We start from the raw sequence: 18,855 nt of genomic DNA, 5'->3' as shown, positions 1-18,855 counted from the left end.
TTAATCAGAAGGCTGAAAACATGCAATTTTGATGCACTTGAGCTGTGTCTCATCTTAACCCATGTAGGACCTAGCCTCATAAAACAGCTGCAAAACAGACTTTTTTTTTTTAATGTATATTTTATTATATGTCACCTCTGTACATTTTGTATGGTTTGATTCTCCTTAATTCTAATTGCTTAAATAGTACTACTTAAAAGTCAAAGGTCTTATACAAACAGAACATTTAGAGTAATGCTTATGGCTTGACATGAGAGATTTCTTCTGGCAAAAGTTAATTGCTGTGCAACCTGCTTCAAAGGAACAGTGAATACAGATACAGTGAATGTTGCTAATTGATGGTGTTATGAAGGTTCTGAAATGCTTCAGTATGTAGACAAGTACAAATCACAGTTCCAATTACATTGGACATATGCTTATATTTAAATGAAAGAAAAAAAAAAGACTTCTCTGCCATGAGAGATTGTCATCAATTATGCTTTTAATGATATCAAATTACAATATTGACTTATGTAATAATACACAACAGGTACTGCTGTTGAGGTAGAAGAAAGTCCTCATCACAAAAGTGTGGGGTTAAAGATGAGTGTAACTTCACAAATAAATCAGAACATTTGAACCTGTGAATTTATCCAGGTGAACTACTTCATACCTTTATTCATACCAGCTGGTGTAAGACTTCAAGTGGGAAAATCAGTCCTTTTTTTTTTTTTTCTTTAATATATATATATTTATTTCCTCGTCCCTTATAGCTTCTTGAACAACTTGTTTCATCAGTTCTTTTTTCCAATCAGCTGATCTGTAAAAGGTATGATGCTGTTTTTCTGGAGGGCATGTGAAAGTTTGTCTCTGTATAGACACTGAACTCTCCGGATTTCTAATGATTGTGCTGGGAACAGAGATGAAGAAAGCATGTCACAAGGGACTGATATGGCTTATATTCAGCCTGTTTGCTGCAGATGAGTTTTCAGGAAAACTTACCAGTTTCATGGTAATTCCACATGGAGTTGCTGATCCTTAAGTTTATTGAGGCTTATCCCTAGTACCTTTGTTCTGAGGTGTCCTTGCTGGGAATCTTACAGGGCAAAACAAAGTTCAGGCTACTTCTTACATGACAGGTCTGACCACAGGTGGGAACATAATGTGGAAGATCAGAGCAGAAACAGCATTTCATGCTTTATCAGGTTCTCCGTGTTGTTAGGGGTATAGAATCATAGAATCATTTATGTTGGAAAAGACTTCTAAGATCATCTGGTCCAACCTTTAACCTAGCAAAATATATCTAGAACTGGTATATCTAGAACTTTCTGATTTTCTAACGTTTCTGTGACTTAAGGAAATGAACAGTGCTTTCCTAAAATTTCTATTAATTAGCTGATGTGTATTTTCCATCTGAACTGTGTTTTGGTAAGGGAACATAAATAAAATGTATAGTGTAATAGCTAGTGACGTTACTGTAGGCTATTTGGTTACTCTGTACATTAGCACTCACAACTGATATTTCTGTTATATTTTGTAAACTTAGGACCAGTATTTTCATTGTTAAGGTTAATGGTGTAGGATCATTAACTTCAAAGCAAGGGAAGTCTGGAAGCACTACACATTCATAAAAAGTGTTTTCTTTAAAAACCTTTTTTTTTTTTTTCCTTCCCCACAGTTACATCAATAGCATCCAAATACTAATCACTTTTTAAATTTTTTAAAAAATTTAAATTTTCACAGATCATCTGATGCACATTATTGACCAAACAACTGTGAAATGTAGTGTTTTCAAAACTCTTTTCTCTTTTTTTTCTTTTCTGTTTTTCTTTTTTTTTTTTTTGCTGTTTCTTCCCTTTCCCCTTCTCCTTTTCATTCCTTTCTGTTCTGTTTCTGAAAGAAATCACCTCTTTCATTTGTACATTCATGGCTCTGAAATACCTGGCTAGCCTTCAAATATTTTTGCCCTACTGCAAATTGTAGAGAAATTTTATGGTCACATAATAAAATTCATGAAATTAAATGTTAATAATGGAAACATAGACAAAAATACATAAGTACTGCATTCCTAGAAAGGAGTAGAAGAGATTGATAAATATGGGAAGCTATTTTCCGCTTAGGTATGCTTTTCTATGTGTCCTGCAAGTAGCATTCTTGAATGCCAATTCCTTGGTGTATGCATGGTTAAGGAGTTCTCCATCTTCAAGGCTTTTGTTATGAAGACCAATGTTAACAGGGCAGCGTGTAAATCACAAAAGATCTCTATGCACCAGAGTTCCTGTTGATGAATGTTTCTCTGACTGCCGAGGACATAAAGCACTGAGAAAATACAAAACACCTATATGCTATGCTATAGTTTGAACCATGATCACTATTCACTTTCTGAAGGGCTACAAAGGTCAGTGCAAGGATATGCAGGAATAAACTGCTTATGAGGAGAAGTGTAACGCATATCTGACTGCAGCATGCTGCAGTGTCTGCAGGGAGATGCTCCCATCTGGATGTACGTCACAACACTGAGCAGGTGCCAATGTTAAGTGGCATTCCTCTGTGGATGAGCAAGTTTTGTGGTCCTGGGAAGGGTTAAGTACTCTGAGCTGACAGACCAGCTCTAACAAAACAATGAATGATGTATAAATAAACTGCAACACTTACATGACAGGTGAAAGATGGTTGGAGTACTTAAAAGGAGGCTCTTGGGAACTCAGTGTGGAGTGCAAGATTGGAAAACCTATACTGATTATGTACTTTGTACTGGGAGAAACAGGTGAGGTCCCTAAGGACCGTCAGAAACCAAGTGATATATTAGCATGATGGTACAGCACTGTTGTTAATGGTTCCTTTGCTTACTCTTAGCCCAGCAGTAAGTTTGTGAATATTTGAGGCTTCCTGACTGCTGAGATTTTTTTTCTTTCTATAAATGTATGCTTGCCATACTACGCGTATGTATCTGAGAAAACAGATATGATTTCTGTAACAGAACTATGAGAAGTGTTCTTTCTATTCACTATTGTTAAAAAAAAGTTCTCCTATATGTTGGAGAAACACCTCAGTACATTTTTAATCCAAAGTTGCAACTGTATGTGACTTATTCCTATACCACATAGCAAAAAGGTACTTCTGTAAAACTTCACTTCTACAAAGCCCCACAGAAACCATCAGAATTTTCTCTTAATTGCCAGCTCCGTAGGCAAGTCTGGATATGGTCCCCAAATGTAATGAACATACAAAATATTTATGGGAATAATATGCAAACAAGGGCAGTGGAAAGGCTCTTAGTATTTCTTCCTCACCAGTCTCCCACTTCATATGTAGGGCTTGAAGGCCCGGCAGTCATTGCTTATTACTACTTTAGGAATACACTTACAGTCATTTGCATTTACAAGTCAGTTTTCACAAAGGAAAACATCTGTTGTTGTTTAATATGAAAGCTGAATCATAATGAAATAAAATGAAAGCTTTTTGCATGACATTCTTGATACCAAAATATAATAATACATATATAAAAATATAATATATTCATGAACAATTCAAGATACTTTTCTTCATTTTTTTTCATTCACTTGCATTTAAACAATCTGTAATTAGGTTTTTACATGCTTTTTGAGCAGAGAAACTGTAAACATAATATTTACAAGTTGAGTATAATATTTGAAATAACCTAATGTCAGAAAAAAATTGGAAAAATAGTGATTTGTAACACTACTGTCAGCATTGACTTACTGGTAATTCTGACTGAAAGAAGCACAAACAGTATTCAGTCTATGGCAGAAATAAAATCAATCTGTTTTTGTAGCACTTTCCAGGTGATCAGTCTGGAGTTATCAGTGTTATACATTAAAAATATGCCGCAGCTGGAGACAGGCTCTTTGATCTCAGAGCCAGTGCTTTGAATGCAACCACAGCACATCTTGCTCTCAGGATGAGCCAGGTCTCATATCCAAATAGCAGTACAGCCAACCATCTTTGCTTAAGCTTTTCTGTGAACTTAGGATTTACACATTCAAACCCACCAAAAGTGTGGTTTTACAATCATATTTCATTTCTCAGGGGAAAATAAAAAAATATCTGAAGAGTATATGTACTTTTTTTTTTCTTTTTAGCCAAGAAGGGCAGATTTTCTCCTCTGCCACACTTCCAGACTGATGGCGCAAGAGGTTGTCAGGGAGCTGTACCTGTGAAGGGTACAGATTTTTGAGCACCCAGGAAACCCCATGAAATCAGGATTGTGTCTGTAAACTTGTAAAACAGAAAATTTATGCAGTTACTTACAGACCTGTATTCTTGCATTTTTGTATATTTTGTCCTAAGTTACAAAACCTTGTTCTATTAGTCTCCCAGCTATTCATTATAAACATTAATTATCTCATATGCTAACAAACCCCCCCTGAAATACTCGCTTCTCCAGAATAGTTAAAAACCTTATTCTTTGCTGGAATAGGTCAGTAAAAGTACCTTCTTTTACTCTCATTATTTTCCAATATGTCTGATGAAAACATTTGAGATTTATATAGACGTATTTAGCAGCTGTCTTACATTTACCTAGACTGTAAGGTATAAATTGAATTTAATACTTTTTCTCAAGAATGAGTATGTGTTTGAAGATTAGTAAAAGGCAAAGCTGTTTCTGCTCTGTCACAAATGGTTTTCATTGTTTAATATTTTTTGGATTGTTTAATGTCTTTCTTTTTTTGCATTAGATTATGGCTGATTTAGCAGCAAAGATTTTATTTTTTTTTTTCATTTTTATTTTGCAGCAATAAGTTTCAATGGAAGTAAAACGTTAATATGTCATCTAAGTATCAGTCATATATTACTTCAGTTACTGAATTTGAAAGATGATCTGGGAAACTAATTGCTAAGAACGTTAATTGTCTGGCTCAGATTGGCAACTAAAACAATTTGCAGAGTAGAGTCTCAGATATGAAGATGGTGAGGCCAGAACTTGATGAACAGACTTTCGTAAGATGTCTGAGAGGAGTTCACTGTAGTGGACGTATTCAGTGCCAGAAAAAGAAACTACTGAAATATTGCCTGGAAACTTGGTAAAAAGTCTTATCAGTTTTTTGCTCATTTCTGAAATGCTTTTAGGCTAGGTAGGTTCCTAGGTGTAGGTTCCACAGTTTAAGAAGATTTTCAGTATTGCAGCTGAAGGATGAGAAGTAGGATTTCCATAGGAAAATGGTTACACACAAGAGAAATGCTTACACAGAAGAGGAAGAACCTCTGTGAAACAGGTTGGCTTGAACTGCAGTAAAAATAGATTACTGGTGTAGGAAATTAATGAGTGTAGTTTGTCATACAGGAGTTGAGGAAAAGCTGACAAATGAGGGCTCAGACTGTTTAAAGACATCTGTTAATGATGTCAGTCACACAAAAAGTGCAAGGAACAAGAATGAAATGTACAATAAAAGTGAAGGAGGGACAACTGAGAAATTCTGGAAAGCTAATATAGTGTCAAACCTAAGAGTTAAATAAAAAATTATGTGGCCAACTCCCTGCTTCCCAAATGCATGCAAAACCTATACATATCTGTATACCAACGTGAGATGTGTAAAGGAAAAAAATAGGTGACATGAAATTCTTGGCAAAGAAAGAGGATCTTGACATAGTAGCCATTACAGAAGAATGTTGGAATGACAAAAATCAATAGGAGAGTGTAATACCTGGCTATAAACTGAACAGGAAGGACAGATTAGGTCATAGAGCTGGGGGAGCAGTATACGGTTGAGCCTTCTGATCAGGAAACGGATATTGAGTCCAAAATGTTGAAGGAGATCAAAGAATCAGCTAAGCCTAATGAGGTAGTAATAATGGGTGGCTTCAACTACCTTCAGCTGGTCAAATGTCACAGTGGGATAAAGCATAAGGGAAGTAATTTCTCATCACTGTGAATGATAGCCATTTTGGAACATTTAGTTCTAGAGCATGCAAACTGAGTGGCAATTCTTGACTCAAGTGACACACAGGAAGGCAGGTAAGAAATTCAGGACTGTATCTTAGCAAGTTGCTTTTTTTTTTTTCTTGTTAAAGTCATGGTCGTTGTAAAACTGCAGTTCAATATTGAAGTTCCAATAGCTAGAAATAAGTTTATAGAAACACCATTAAACTGGAGAATGTAAAAACAATCTAGGAAAACAAACAAACAAACAAAAGAAACTAAATAAGAAGTAAGGAAATTAAATCCTGAGAACTGATACAGAATCCAGTTGTAGTATTCTGTAATAGACCAAGAAAGAGACACAGCAATCAAGGGATTAGAGAAGTATTTGAATATGTGGTTATGTGGGTCAGGATTTCTTTGAACCAAAGATGTATGCTTCAGGAATTAGAAACCAATCCCGAGGGATGTCAATAAAATGGACTCTTCCCCACGGCATGTGCTTAAAAGGTGTGAAGCTGTGGCATAAGAAAGACTCTGTCAAAAACATCACCTCATACCCATTAAAAAAGGAAAAAATTCGCCAGAGCAAGCAATCAATAAGACAGTGGCCTAGCAGAAAGCAAATATGGATAGGAAGGGCATTCCAGTGAAGTGTAGTTTTCTGTTGTATTCATTTAGTATCACAGATATGGTGCTAGTGACATAACAGACTATGATATATTAACAGAATTTAATGTGTCAGAATAAGAGGATCAGGAGTAAAGAGAGAAATTAAAAAGAAACCAGAAACAAACAAACAAGCAGATCTCGCTCATTCAAAAAATTATTAATAACCTTAATTTTGTTTAACTAGGTACTGTTCCATTGTAAAATGGTGAGATGCTTCAAACATGTGAGGTAGATGCAGGTGAAGAGAGATGTGTTTTGCTAATACAATACAACATGTAAACTATGTATTAGAAGGTAGAAGCTATGTTTCAAAACAGAAGAATAAAATTATTAGAAATATAATTTTCAGTTGCAACAGGTCTTGAAAATACTGGAACTATTGCATTGAAAAAAAGGGGGTTGGGAGAACATGATATGGTGATGTGCAAAACATTCTGCTTCTTAACATCATTCAAATACACCACCAAGCTAAACTAGACATGAGATACAGACATATTTAATCCCCTTTTCAAATTTCAAATGAGTTAAAATCTTTATTATTTGGAAAGAGGTGTTTTTAAGGTGCAGGATACAATTCCAATATAAGATTCTGTTCACAACATGTGCTCTTACTTCTTCAGGGAGTGATTATGGCTGTGGCACTATGTTCAGCATGTACAGGAAAAACAGTCTTATTATTTTTGTGTGGTTTGGAGGCATGAGTTGTAATTACATTTACCAACAGCCAGCTATCTTGTGGCTTCAAAAATACATATATAAAAAAAAGTTTACATCATTTCCTTTGTGTCCCTAGAAATCCTTTCCACTGAACTCTAGATGAAACTGAAAACTGTGAAAAAGTAGTATCTGTGCAAATGTGTATGCAGAACGCATGGCCCTACATTAACTAGAACTTTTAAACTTTTTTTTTTTTTTTTTGACTGGAAACATATTTGACATGTTTCTGATTTCAGGATCACCTTCCATTTGGAATATGGAAGTTAATTGTTTCTTGGGTAGTAACTAGAATGGGTTTGAAACCTTGCTGGTAGTTCAGAAAGGAACTACATTGTCATAGGTGATTGGTTACATGCATAATCAGTTACATTACAGCTGAAATGAACTCATATGATATGACGTGAACCTTGCGATAATTGCAGAATTTGCCAAATATTTAGTAGATGGCCAAACACCCCATTATCCATGTGAGAAAAGACAAACTTTCTGTTTCTCTCCTACCTGCCCTTTTGCTGCTACATCAATAATACAATAAAATATTTTACTTCTTTTACATGTAACAGAGCCATTTGTTTTTGAGGGGTGAGAGGAACATGAATGCTTGTTAATAATACATTCATTATTAATTTGTTTCACAGCTTTTGTTACTTCACTAATAGAATCTTTCTGCTGAAATAAAAGCCACCCAACCCTTTTTGCATGTACAGTTAGCTTGTTTAGCAGTTAAGGGAGCAATCATCAAGCTGTTGGTGATGCAACATCCGTAAGTTGTGGAGTGTCCAAGAAGTACCAGATTTCTTTAAATTCTCCTGAAGACATATCCTGCATGGTGATAATTTGCCTAGCTGTCCTTTAGATAAATCAATACTCACAAATAAGTCCCAAAGAAAACAACTGTGTTAGTGTCTGTATGTCTTACTATTTTAAAGAAGAAAGCAGTCCTAGAAAAATGAGGGTTTCACTTTTTTGCCTTGAAGGATCTGTGAAAGTTGAAAAAGAATCCTGTACTACTTTTTGTGATATGTGAACATGTAGAGAATGAGTTTTAACTCTCAAGTGGTCAAAGATAAAGCCCCTATTTGAATCTAGATTTTCAACCTTACAAGTCTTGCATGAAGATTAAAATTTATTTTTCAAATATATTTTATTTTTATATCATAATTATATATTTTCAAAGTTTCTTTTATTCATATTTTCTGCCTTACCTGTCAGTTAACTAGAATGAGAATCAAGAGACTCAAATGTCGCAATCAAAATAAAAATATTGAACTGAACATGTCCAATGGTAATATAAATATTAATGCAGAAAAGCAGTGTCAGTTGAATGATTGGTTTTGAAGAAGGTGTGAATACAGAAATAAGTAGAGTTAATATTTAATCCTCCTTGTGAAAACGGATGGCTAAGGGAATTTCTCTGTTATAAAATGTTTTACCACTTCTGAACTTACAGTTAATAACAGCATTAGGGAAAAGAGCAAAATTAATCATTGAAGTTATTATATCTGAATTAATCTGAGCTTCATAACAGCTGATATAAGTATTCTCTATACTTGTTCTCATGACAAGCTTAGAGGAAATGATGAAATAACTGAGAATATACACAATGAAATATATTAAATTACCCTTGGTTTACTTTACACAAGTAAAATATTAAGATCTGTGCTTAAAAGATTCTATGTGGACTTCCTTGTGTATAATATTAGGAAAAGAATATTGAAATAATTTTAAATTAAATTATTTTATTCTCTGAGGTTAGGAGACAATCATATGAATTGTTCTATTTGCTGTAGTTTGAATAAAGTCATGCAATAATGTGTGCCAGCTAAACAAAATTAAAACATGACTTCTGTTACTATTATCCATCACTGAACAATATTTTTCTGTTATAACATGAGCAAATATGATACTGTCTGCATATACAGTAAATAGTTCCAAAATAGAATTGCAGCAACTAATGATAGAAATTTACATATATTCTGCGTCGTGTATATATATAATAGGTATATCATTTTACAAATTCAGTCTGCAAGAAAACACAATTTCTGGGAAAAAAAAAAAGACAAAAGAAAAAAGATTATTTAGCAAAAGTTAATGTAGGAATCATACTAACATACCAGGATGGCACAATTCAAAGCAACACTATATTCGATTCACATCAATAGGACGCTGAGTATTTTTTTATTATTTTATGTTATGTATATTTTTATTTCACGCAAATATGAGAGACTTTGCCTTTGCAGTTCTAAGTGGTAGGCTGAAAGACATAAATATGTATTAACAGAAAAAATTAGTTCTACATGGACGTGTCACAGATAACAGTGGAACACTACTAGTGTTGTCATTAGGCTAAGATTAAAAAATGGTGACATCAGGTTTTCTTTTCATTAACCAGCAGACAGACAAGAGAGGTTCCTGTTTTAATTTACTAGATGACTGTATTTAGAATAAAATGAAAAGGCATGAAAAGGTTATTAGTGAAGGATAGACCATGCTTCTGATTCCCTTACAATGGTCCCATTATAGTCAGTCTAAAATCACAGAATCACCGATCAGAGATTCTGTGATTTTAGACTAAATGCCACCCAAACATTAATTTGATTCACACAGCCTCAAATGGTAACAGGTAATATAGTAATAGAATATTTCTAGCCTGGAAAGTAAGTGGAAAGTAAGCCATATAGAAAAAAAAAAAAGTAAAAAAAAAAAAAAAAAAAGATTCTACTTATGGCTATCATCTTTTGTATGATCATCTTAATTAATCAATTCCTTATGCTGAGCTAAGGTGTATGAATATGAAATGTATAGAGGACTCTACCACATAAGAAGGACCATAACCATAGGAGGGGTACAAGACACTGGAGAAGACCTTCAAGTTCTGTCTCTTAATTTGTTCTCAGACTTCCCTTGTCTTTGATGGTAAAGGATGTGAACGCTGCATTCTAGTCTTGTATGTTTCTATGAATTTTTCAGAATGCACATGAGAACATGAGGAGGAGTCACTAAAGTGTTCTATTTTTATTTTTTTCTTCTTTCTTTTTGAGAATTCTAATAGTGGAACACACGAAATGGGAAATACACAATTCTTTGAAATGGTATAATGATGTGGGAAAAAATCAGTCTTTGGCCAGACTCATTGCATGGAGGTTAAGTTATAAGCATTGAGTCCTTCAACAAAGAAGATAGATCTGAATATATTGATCTGTATCAGTAATAACTGTAGAAAATAAACAGAAGAGTAACAAGAGTTACAGAATTTCAGTGTTTTAGATCAAATGTATCTGAAAGGGAAAATCAACACCATACTTATCATGAAAATGGAAAGGAAGATTTAGAATGCATCTTTAGTTCTTTTTAAAAGGGAATAGAAGTCACTGGTGATCCTCAAAGATAAAGAAGTCTTTTCTTAGTTCATTCTGTAAAAAAAAAGGAGATGGAATTTGAAACTAATAAAAAGAAATCTTTTTAAATTATTATAAGTCTGCAAAATCAGAATTTGATTGTAGGGACCTGGAACAGAAAGGCATGAATTTTGTTGAACCCTGAGTTAGTTGCTAGAGAATGTGTTTTTCTTTAACCAAATGATGTCATTTTTAGGCCCAGCCTTTAGTTTGCAGTCTAAAGTGGGTGTGCACCTGAATGTCCTATTGATTTCAAGTTCAATTGAGTTAGTTTTCTTGCACTCAGATCATAAATAATTCAAAAAAATGCATAAAGAAAACCTATACAAGTAAGTTATGGAGGAAGAAGGCTAAACTTTCAACACTGATTAAGGGTGTAACTGGAAAGATTCTAAATATGAATTAAAACAAGCAATTACATTTTCCAGTTCTGTCATTTGGAAAAAAAAAAAAAAAATATCTGAATGTCTTGCTTGAATGTCTACCAAAATTGGTGTTAACCTTCTGAAAGAGAAATAGAACTAATGATTTGGTACAGTGCCAAACAATTAGACCAGTGAACAGACTTTCTTCTAGCAACATCTTTTATCAGAAATATCTTTCTAAATGTCATCTAAGTATATGTAACCCACAAGCTAAGAGAAAGCTGACCTGACCTTTTGACTCCACCTGTTCAAGAATGGGAATTTCTTAAGGATGCTATTCTACCCAAATAAAAAGTTCACAAAATCTGACCTGGAAAGAATGGTTAAAAGGATTAGTTTTGTTTAGTCTAGGAAAGAGCAGACAGAGGGAGGATGTGACTACAATCTTCCAGTATGTTAAAGAATGTTATAAAGATGCTACTGATTGGTTTTCTGTATCCAGTTGGGGACAAGACAGGAATGAAGATGTTTAATACAAAGCAAAGATATTTAGATTCTGTATTAGGAGAAAAAATTCTAATGCTAATAGGAGAATCTGGTACAGGCTATATTAAGAAAATTGTCATCTTGTTTACTGGAAATTTTCAAGAATAATTAGACCAATACATATGATTAGTAGTCAAGGTTGCTGATGTTATTCACAATGGAAGGTGAAAAGGTAGATAGATTAGGTGATCACTTAAGAGTCTTTTCCTGTCCTTCATTTCTATAGCCATTATCTTTGGCAAGGCACTCTTATTTTATATCAGATTTGTTGTTACATTGGATATAAAAACAATTGGTTACTGGGAGGCTTATCTGTACAGGATACTTCAGTTACAGAGAATATTAATATTTCTGATTATGTGACTAAGCTAACAGTGTTAGAAGGATGTCAGAGCAATAGGTGAGGAAACTAAAAAGAGTACTCATTGACTTTGGATGTAGATTTCCATTGAATAGTTGAATAGTGAATTTGCTATTATGAATTTCTTTTTCTCTGTTATTTGAGAGTTTTGGTTTCATACCTTTTTTATTTATTTATTTATTTATTTTTTCCTGGTTCAGGTTAATAGCAAGAAACTGGAAATTGTGGTGAATAATCATCCCACACAGAGAAACACAGGATTGAGTTATGGCATACACTCCCTAAAGAACAGAAATAACAGCAAACTTTTGATGTCTTTCCTTAATGTTTGTAAGAGCTATTAGGACAGCATTGCATAGCATGATCAATTAAGAGCTCAAAATCAGCTGAGTAACAGAAAACTAGAGAATGTAAGCTGCTTGTATGCCTTTAATATATATTGCAGAGTAAAAGGGAAAGTGGGTGAGGGTTTTAATTCTCATTCCACATTGCTAGCAGTTGTCTGTCAGTGGTGGAAAGTATGACACGCTTGCAGAACAGTTGCTTGTGCTTGATGTTGGATACAGGAGCTTAAAGATATGTTAGACATGTAAAGTCCTACAGAAGCGTTTATTGAGATGCATATAGAGAGAGTAGTGTCAAACATCAGGGCTTCCATTTTACATATTAAGCAAATTATGTGAATTGTAGCTGTCTGTATTTTTAGATGTTCTTTGAAATAACATGATAATATATGTATCTTTTTTCCTCTTGAGTTTAGGAACTAGTTATAGTTTTTTGATCACATATACATATATATATATATTTCTTTTTTAATAGGTGCTGCACAATGGACTTATGATGGAAATGAATCATCCAACAGCTGGGAGGATAGTTGTTCCAGGTTAGATGTTTAATTCTCTTTTCTAAATGGAGCTTGAAATTAAATGCTACATGACATCCTGAATAGTTCTGGAACTCAGCTGAGGACATGACACATCTTCACATTTCACTCAAATGAGCAAAAGTTTAACCAGGAAGACATTTATGCTCATATCCATCCTGGTAGCAGAAAAATGGGTTAAAATATGTGTCAGAATAGCTTCTGGTTTTCATCGGTCAGTTGTCATAAAACATGAACATGGATTTGATAATATTTGCAAACTCCCACTGCTAGAAATATTACTGCTAAATCATTGCATGAATACGTGAATCTGTTTTTGATTTAGTTCTATTTTGCAAGTTACACAGCCTTCTTTTAGGGACATTTCAGTTTTAAAAAATAGAAGAAAGAAGGAAGAGGAGGGATGTTCATACTGAGGGTTTCATCACAGCATTTTGTTTAATGAAACCAGACATAAAGCTCTGCAATGATGAAGTCTTAAATATCTGTTTTGGATTTCGAAATAATACAGAAGTAATGAATGAATCTTTTAAGCTCTGAGTGGATCAGGACTTGGAGTTGCTGTAGCTTTACTTCCATTGGAGTTAGCTGCGGAATGGGGTTAAGTTCATAAAGGGCTGTTATGTAAATCTTCATTTAGATCATTGCAGTTGACTCTGTTTTGATGACTGAGATTTATCTGACAATCTACTAGCTATTTGGTCAACTTTTCCTGCTTCTCTATGCTCTTCTCTCTCCCAAGCCACATTGAGAATTGTTTCCTCCCTCATTCAGAGCACCATGTCATTTTTATTTTTATAACATCTTCTCCTTACATTGTAACTTTCTGTGCCAAATTCCACCCTCTGACACAGCATCCAGTTGTCATCAATTTCAGTTGAGTTGAGTACATGTAGTGGTAAGAAGAATTTGACCCATAAAATTTATCTTAATTTGCACATCCTGGAATCACACTGGGATGCAGAAAGAATTATTTGAAAGAAATTGATCCCATATTAGATCATGTTTTCTGCATGAATAGAGGGGGGTGTTTTGTGTGTGTGTATGTGTATGCTTCATATTTGCTCTTTATCACAGTTTTCATTCCACATTTGGTCCCCCTAGGCTTGGAAATTTGTTTGACTGTATTCAAAAATGCTTCTTTAATTTAGATGCACATATCTGGAAATACCAATCCTTTTGTTTTAGTTTCTAACAGAAAAGTAATCCTGTTTTATTTATACAAAATGGAAAGAGTAATAAGGGGTTTGATTTAATTCTTTTTTGAGAAGTGGGCAGAAAAGCCTTGCAGATGGTAGAAAAAGTGTGTAAGGTTTTCATGTTGCATACAATGTATAATCTATCTTAGAGAAAGCAAATACTCCTTAAGGGGATAGGTTGAACTGCAAGAAGAGGAAGGAGATGAAAGGAATGTTCTAATGTCTGTCAGCAGCGATAGAGAGTATTGGCAAGAGAGGGAGTTTTCACATAGGTAAGCCATAGCACTTCCCAAATCCTTAGTTATTTTTTATTTTACTAAAACTCAAACCAGTGACACTGTACAAAACAAAAATAAATCATCTTAATCTCTAATGATTTGCCATTTAGATGGGCTTCTATGAAGAGTTCGTTGTATTGAAGCAGATGGCTGTAATGATTATTGGATATTTGAGCAGGAAAAAGAGAATTCCTTCCTTTCCTGGCATGAAAGGACAGGGAGGGGAGAGACAAGGGAGGGAAGGGTGAAGGACACTCATTCAGTGTGAGCAGAATGAACCTATTGATATCAATGGAAAGACACAGCATTATTCTGTCTCAAAACTGGAGTGCATAAGGAGTTTGGCTACAGTTGATGGTAGGTAATGGAAGTATCCTGGAATTGTCCTGGTCAATGATATATGTGAAGAGTAGAGGAGAAAGTGTGTTGAGAAGGCCTCCAGCAGATAAATGGTCTCTTGATGACTGTTTAAATTAGTAAAAACTGTTTCTTTGATGTAATTATCTTTGAACATTAGGCAGAGAAGGGCTTTACTAAGCTCTCAGTTACTGGCTCAGGGTTGCTTAATAAAGATATTAATGTGAATGTTGGAGCTGAGCAGAGTAAAAATACCTCTCCTTAAAGAGACTGAAGAGATTCTGATCCCAAAGTAAAGTGAATAAGTGTTATTTCTTAACCATATAAGCAAGATTTTAATATGTATTAATTGAATTGGACGTCACTCTTGAGGCTCTTGACAGAGGTCAGACTTGAGCTGCCGAGGAAAGTTGCAAGTGCAGTGACATACATTTACTGAGAGTGAGCATGCTGGCATGTTTTAGCTCTGAATATCATGGTTAACCTCTATCTCTAACATACTGGTTTGGACTAGTCCTTCTCCAGGCATAACCTCACTTTGAGAGTGGCTTCCAGTCTGTATATGAATTCTCACTTGTAGATCTCATGTTTTTTGAAATCCTGATGGATTTTGCCATTGACTTTAACGCAGGCTACATTTGTAACATTGGACTTGGTGATTCACACCCCTCCTTTGCTTAAATGTGTTTTGAATACTCCTTATATGGTTACTGAATTTGGTTCTTTCCACACCAGGTCAATGCTTTCCCCCTTGCCTTTGTTTTTTTTACAATTCCCAGCTTGATATACTGTTTGCTGATAAACACATCCTAAGGTATCTGTGACTGATGGAACTGGAATAGGAGAAGTTGCATTATAAATAGTATATTTCTATTCAATTGCTTTCAAAAATGCATATTGATGGTAGGAGAGATACAGATCTTCTGTTTGGATATCTCTTTCTTCTAGTATTAATTGGAAAATGTCATTAGGATAATGTCATTAGGATAATTCAGTATAGTCATGTTGTAAAATTATTCAAGAGCTAACTTGTCATATACAGATATATTTATTTGTCTTATACTGAATTATCATATATCATCTATACAGAATGCAATACTGTGAGAGATCCTTGCTTGAGTCCCAAAGACCTGGCACTGTACTGCACTCATTACTCTTTGCAGGACTGATTCATTCAATTGCAGGACTGTACTGATGAGATTCTTCTGGCTCCATCTCTAAAGTTATCTTGATCATTTTTAGTTCAGGGGATGCCCCCCAGAACAGTCAGGGGCTAGAGTACCTCAGCTGCAGAGGCTGAAGTCTGTATCAGCCTTGGGAAAAGGTTGATCCTGCACAGCAGCCTACAAGGGGGTTATCAAAGAGAAGAGCCAGGCTCTTCACAACAGTGAACAGTGGGAGGATGAGACAACGGAAGTTCAGAGTGAATATTGGGAAACTCTTTTTCACCATGAAACCAGACAGTGGAGCAGGTTGCCTAGAGAGGTTGTGCAGGCTCAGTCCTAGGAGTTTTTCAATAAATGACTAGATAAAGCCCTGAGCAAGTTGGTCTGACCTCAGACCTGAGCTCGGTTCATGCAGGGGCTTAAACTGGAGACCTCTTGAGGTACTTTCAAACTTGGTTTATGTTCTTATTCTGTAATTAACCTCAGTATCTCCTCACAAAGCTCTTTTTGACTTAGCCCTTTCCATAAAGATTTGGAAGATTTCTCATTTGTACGAATAACGTATTTTTAAGAAAATGAGAAATGTAGAGCACAAAGTACTTTTGAGGGCAAAAAATGATAGGGAAGATATGTTTTATAGAGTGCCAGATTGCAGATGATGCTGAATGGCACAGATACAATACAGTTAAGTGAAGGGACAAAATTTCAAGAAACTTTAGCATCTGGAATAGTCTTGAGGTCCTTTGCCAAAGGGTAATGGACTTTTCCAAAGAGCAGTAGCATGTGGGTTTCCGGGAGCCACTGAGTAATTTATTCTGAGTAGCTATGTGGAGTGTAATGGATACCAACCCACAGTGACTTTGTTTAAAAAAAAAAAAAAAAAAAAGAAAAAAAAAAAAAAGAAAAAGCTAACGGATGCAATGCAGTCTTGCCCAAACTGTCTCCATTATCATCTATTTTATACGGTTTAGGAAATTCAAATAATAATATTCTCAACTTTTGCATTATGCAGTGGCTAATGTTGACTTTTAAAAGTTGACAGTTGTTTTTTGTAGTCAAATGTGATTGTAGAATGACAAAATAAAAAAAGGAGGGAAAAAAAAAAGGCATTCAGCTGTCACAGACAAATCAACCTTCGCAGAATTTACTTTATTAACTGGCAGGAAACTCTGTGAAAGAAACCTTATTTCTGACCCCTTCTAAGCTTTAGTGAAATGGGGATTTGGATATAAGCCTACACTTTGGAATCATCTCTCATCAAACAGGAAATAATGTAACTGTAGAAATCTTGTAAAACACCTATTCCAGACAAAACAGCTATTCTTAGTTTTGATAGTGTTCATATTCTGTGTTCTCCTTATCCCAGTTTCCTCAGTTGATAAACACTCTTTCTGTCTTTTGGCACATTATTTACATCAACGATGTCTTTATTGCTCTGAGAGGGCAGTTTCATACCTGGCTTCATGACTTCCTTCTGTGCTCTTGAGATAATGTATTTGGGGGACTGATCCAGGCTCAGTCAGGAAAAGCACTACAGGATTCCTCCTTGGCATAGATTTCTTGGACTGAATTCAGGCAATCTATTTTAATTAATGAACCTACTCAGGAGAAATGTCCTTTTTTCCGGTCTTCTCCTGTCACTGTACATTACAAATATACTACTGGAACAGGAAAGACTTTTTTGTTTTTTTTGAGATAGCCTTTTCCTGTTGTATGATTCATTAAATGATGTCCTGGTTCCATGGAGACTAATTGCTATCAATCTCTTAGAAGAATGGTTTTAAGGAATAAGACTAGGAGGCAAGAAATCTAATAGTACTTCCTTATTGTGCCACAGATTTCTTTCTTAACCTTGGACAAATCATCTATCACTCTCTGTCTCACCTTATTAATCATTTGCAGTTTTTGAGATCTTAATAGCTTAAAAATACTTTGAATTCTAAGGGAACAAATTATTGTAAAAATGCTATGTATTATTTTAAATATATATTACTATTTATTATGTATGTATTCATATTTATTTTCTCCATGTAGAGGGAAGACTAATTAACATTAATAACAGTGGGGTTTCTGTATGTTTGCTCATTACATTTCAAGACAGGGAGCAGATATGGCTGTTAATGATATATACTATCTTTTTCTGTTCATTTAATGTGAGTGAAGTAGAGGAAGCTTCAGTAGGACTTAGATATATGCCATAGAAAAGTGACTTCTGCTTGGGGAGAGTTTGCAGGAAATTAAGGAGGTCTGTACTACAAGCCATCATTTCCTGCAGCTAGGAGATCCCACCATATAGGAACAACAACAACAGCATAAAAAAGCCCAACTTTTTTTTTGTTTTATTTTATTTTCAAGAACCTCTGCTTGAACTTCTGATCCTGTCTGCTTCTCATCAGGCAGCTTTTTCGTGTGTGTGTGTGTGCACACGCATGCGTATGTGCATGCATGTGCATAACTGATGTTTGAAAAATTTTAATTTCACTTCACTATTTATGGTACATTTGAGACAAACAGCTTCACCGGCATTACCGTTACCTCATTCACCTTTTTTAGTCATCAGGGTTGACTGTTTATGTCTTTTACATTCACAGACCTGATTTCAGTTTTGAGGAATTCAGGACCATTACAGAAACACAGCAGAAATGATGTATGACAGCTCACTTAGCTATCCTCAAAGTACTTTAAAAAAATCTTAATAAATATCTAAGTAATATATTCATACAGATTGCAAAAGGAGAAAAGACATGGTGGGAATGGAGAGGATTATGTTACAAGTTTCAGGATTATGTAGAAAAGGCTAGTGTATCTTTCTTAATGTATGATACAGTTATTTGAAAACTTTAAGGTTTCTTTTAAAGTAAAACATAAACAACGAACCTCTTAATATTTTTTCTCTTTTGTTGTATGTGTCCAGAGCATTTTTCTACCCTATATTTTAAAATTTGTTATACTTTCTAGAGTGTTCTTAGTGCCACAGCTAATACTTTTAAAGTTAATTTTTTAAGGAAGAAAAGCCACCTGTCTCTTACCTACTTTTAGGGCTTCAGTTATTG

At 34.7% G+C, this 18,855-nt stretch overlaps 1 protein-coding gene across 8 annotated transcripts in view; it reads left to right on the top strand.

The window, feature by feature from the left end:
* Positions 1-18,855, top strand: part of SUGCT (succinyl-CoA:glutarate-CoA transferase) — a 326,659-nt gene that overhangs the window by 263,123 nt on the left and 44,681 nt on the right. For 7 of the 8 annotated variants that reach the window (XM_040549158.1, XM_040549157.1, XM_040549155.1 and 4 more), the window contains one exon: positions 12,739-12,802. The exons of the other annotated variant lie outside the window; for it this stretch is intronic. In XM_040549158.1, the coding sequence (XP_040405092.1) occupies positions 12,739-12,802 (64 nt within the window). The remainder of the gene's footprint in view (positions 1-12,738; positions 12,803-18,855) is intronic. 8 annotated transcript variants of the gene reach the window in all.

Source organism: Cygnus olor, chromosome 2, assembly GCF_009769625.2.
Source record: "Cygnus olor isolate bCygOlo1 chromosome 2, bCygOlo1.pri.v2, whole genome shotgun sequence".
NCBI lineage: Eukaryota > Metazoa > Chordata > Aves > Anseriformes > Anatidae > Cygnus > Cygnus olor.
Note: the sequence above shows the minus strand (reverse complement) of the source record. Positions and strands in the feature narration are given on the sequence as shown.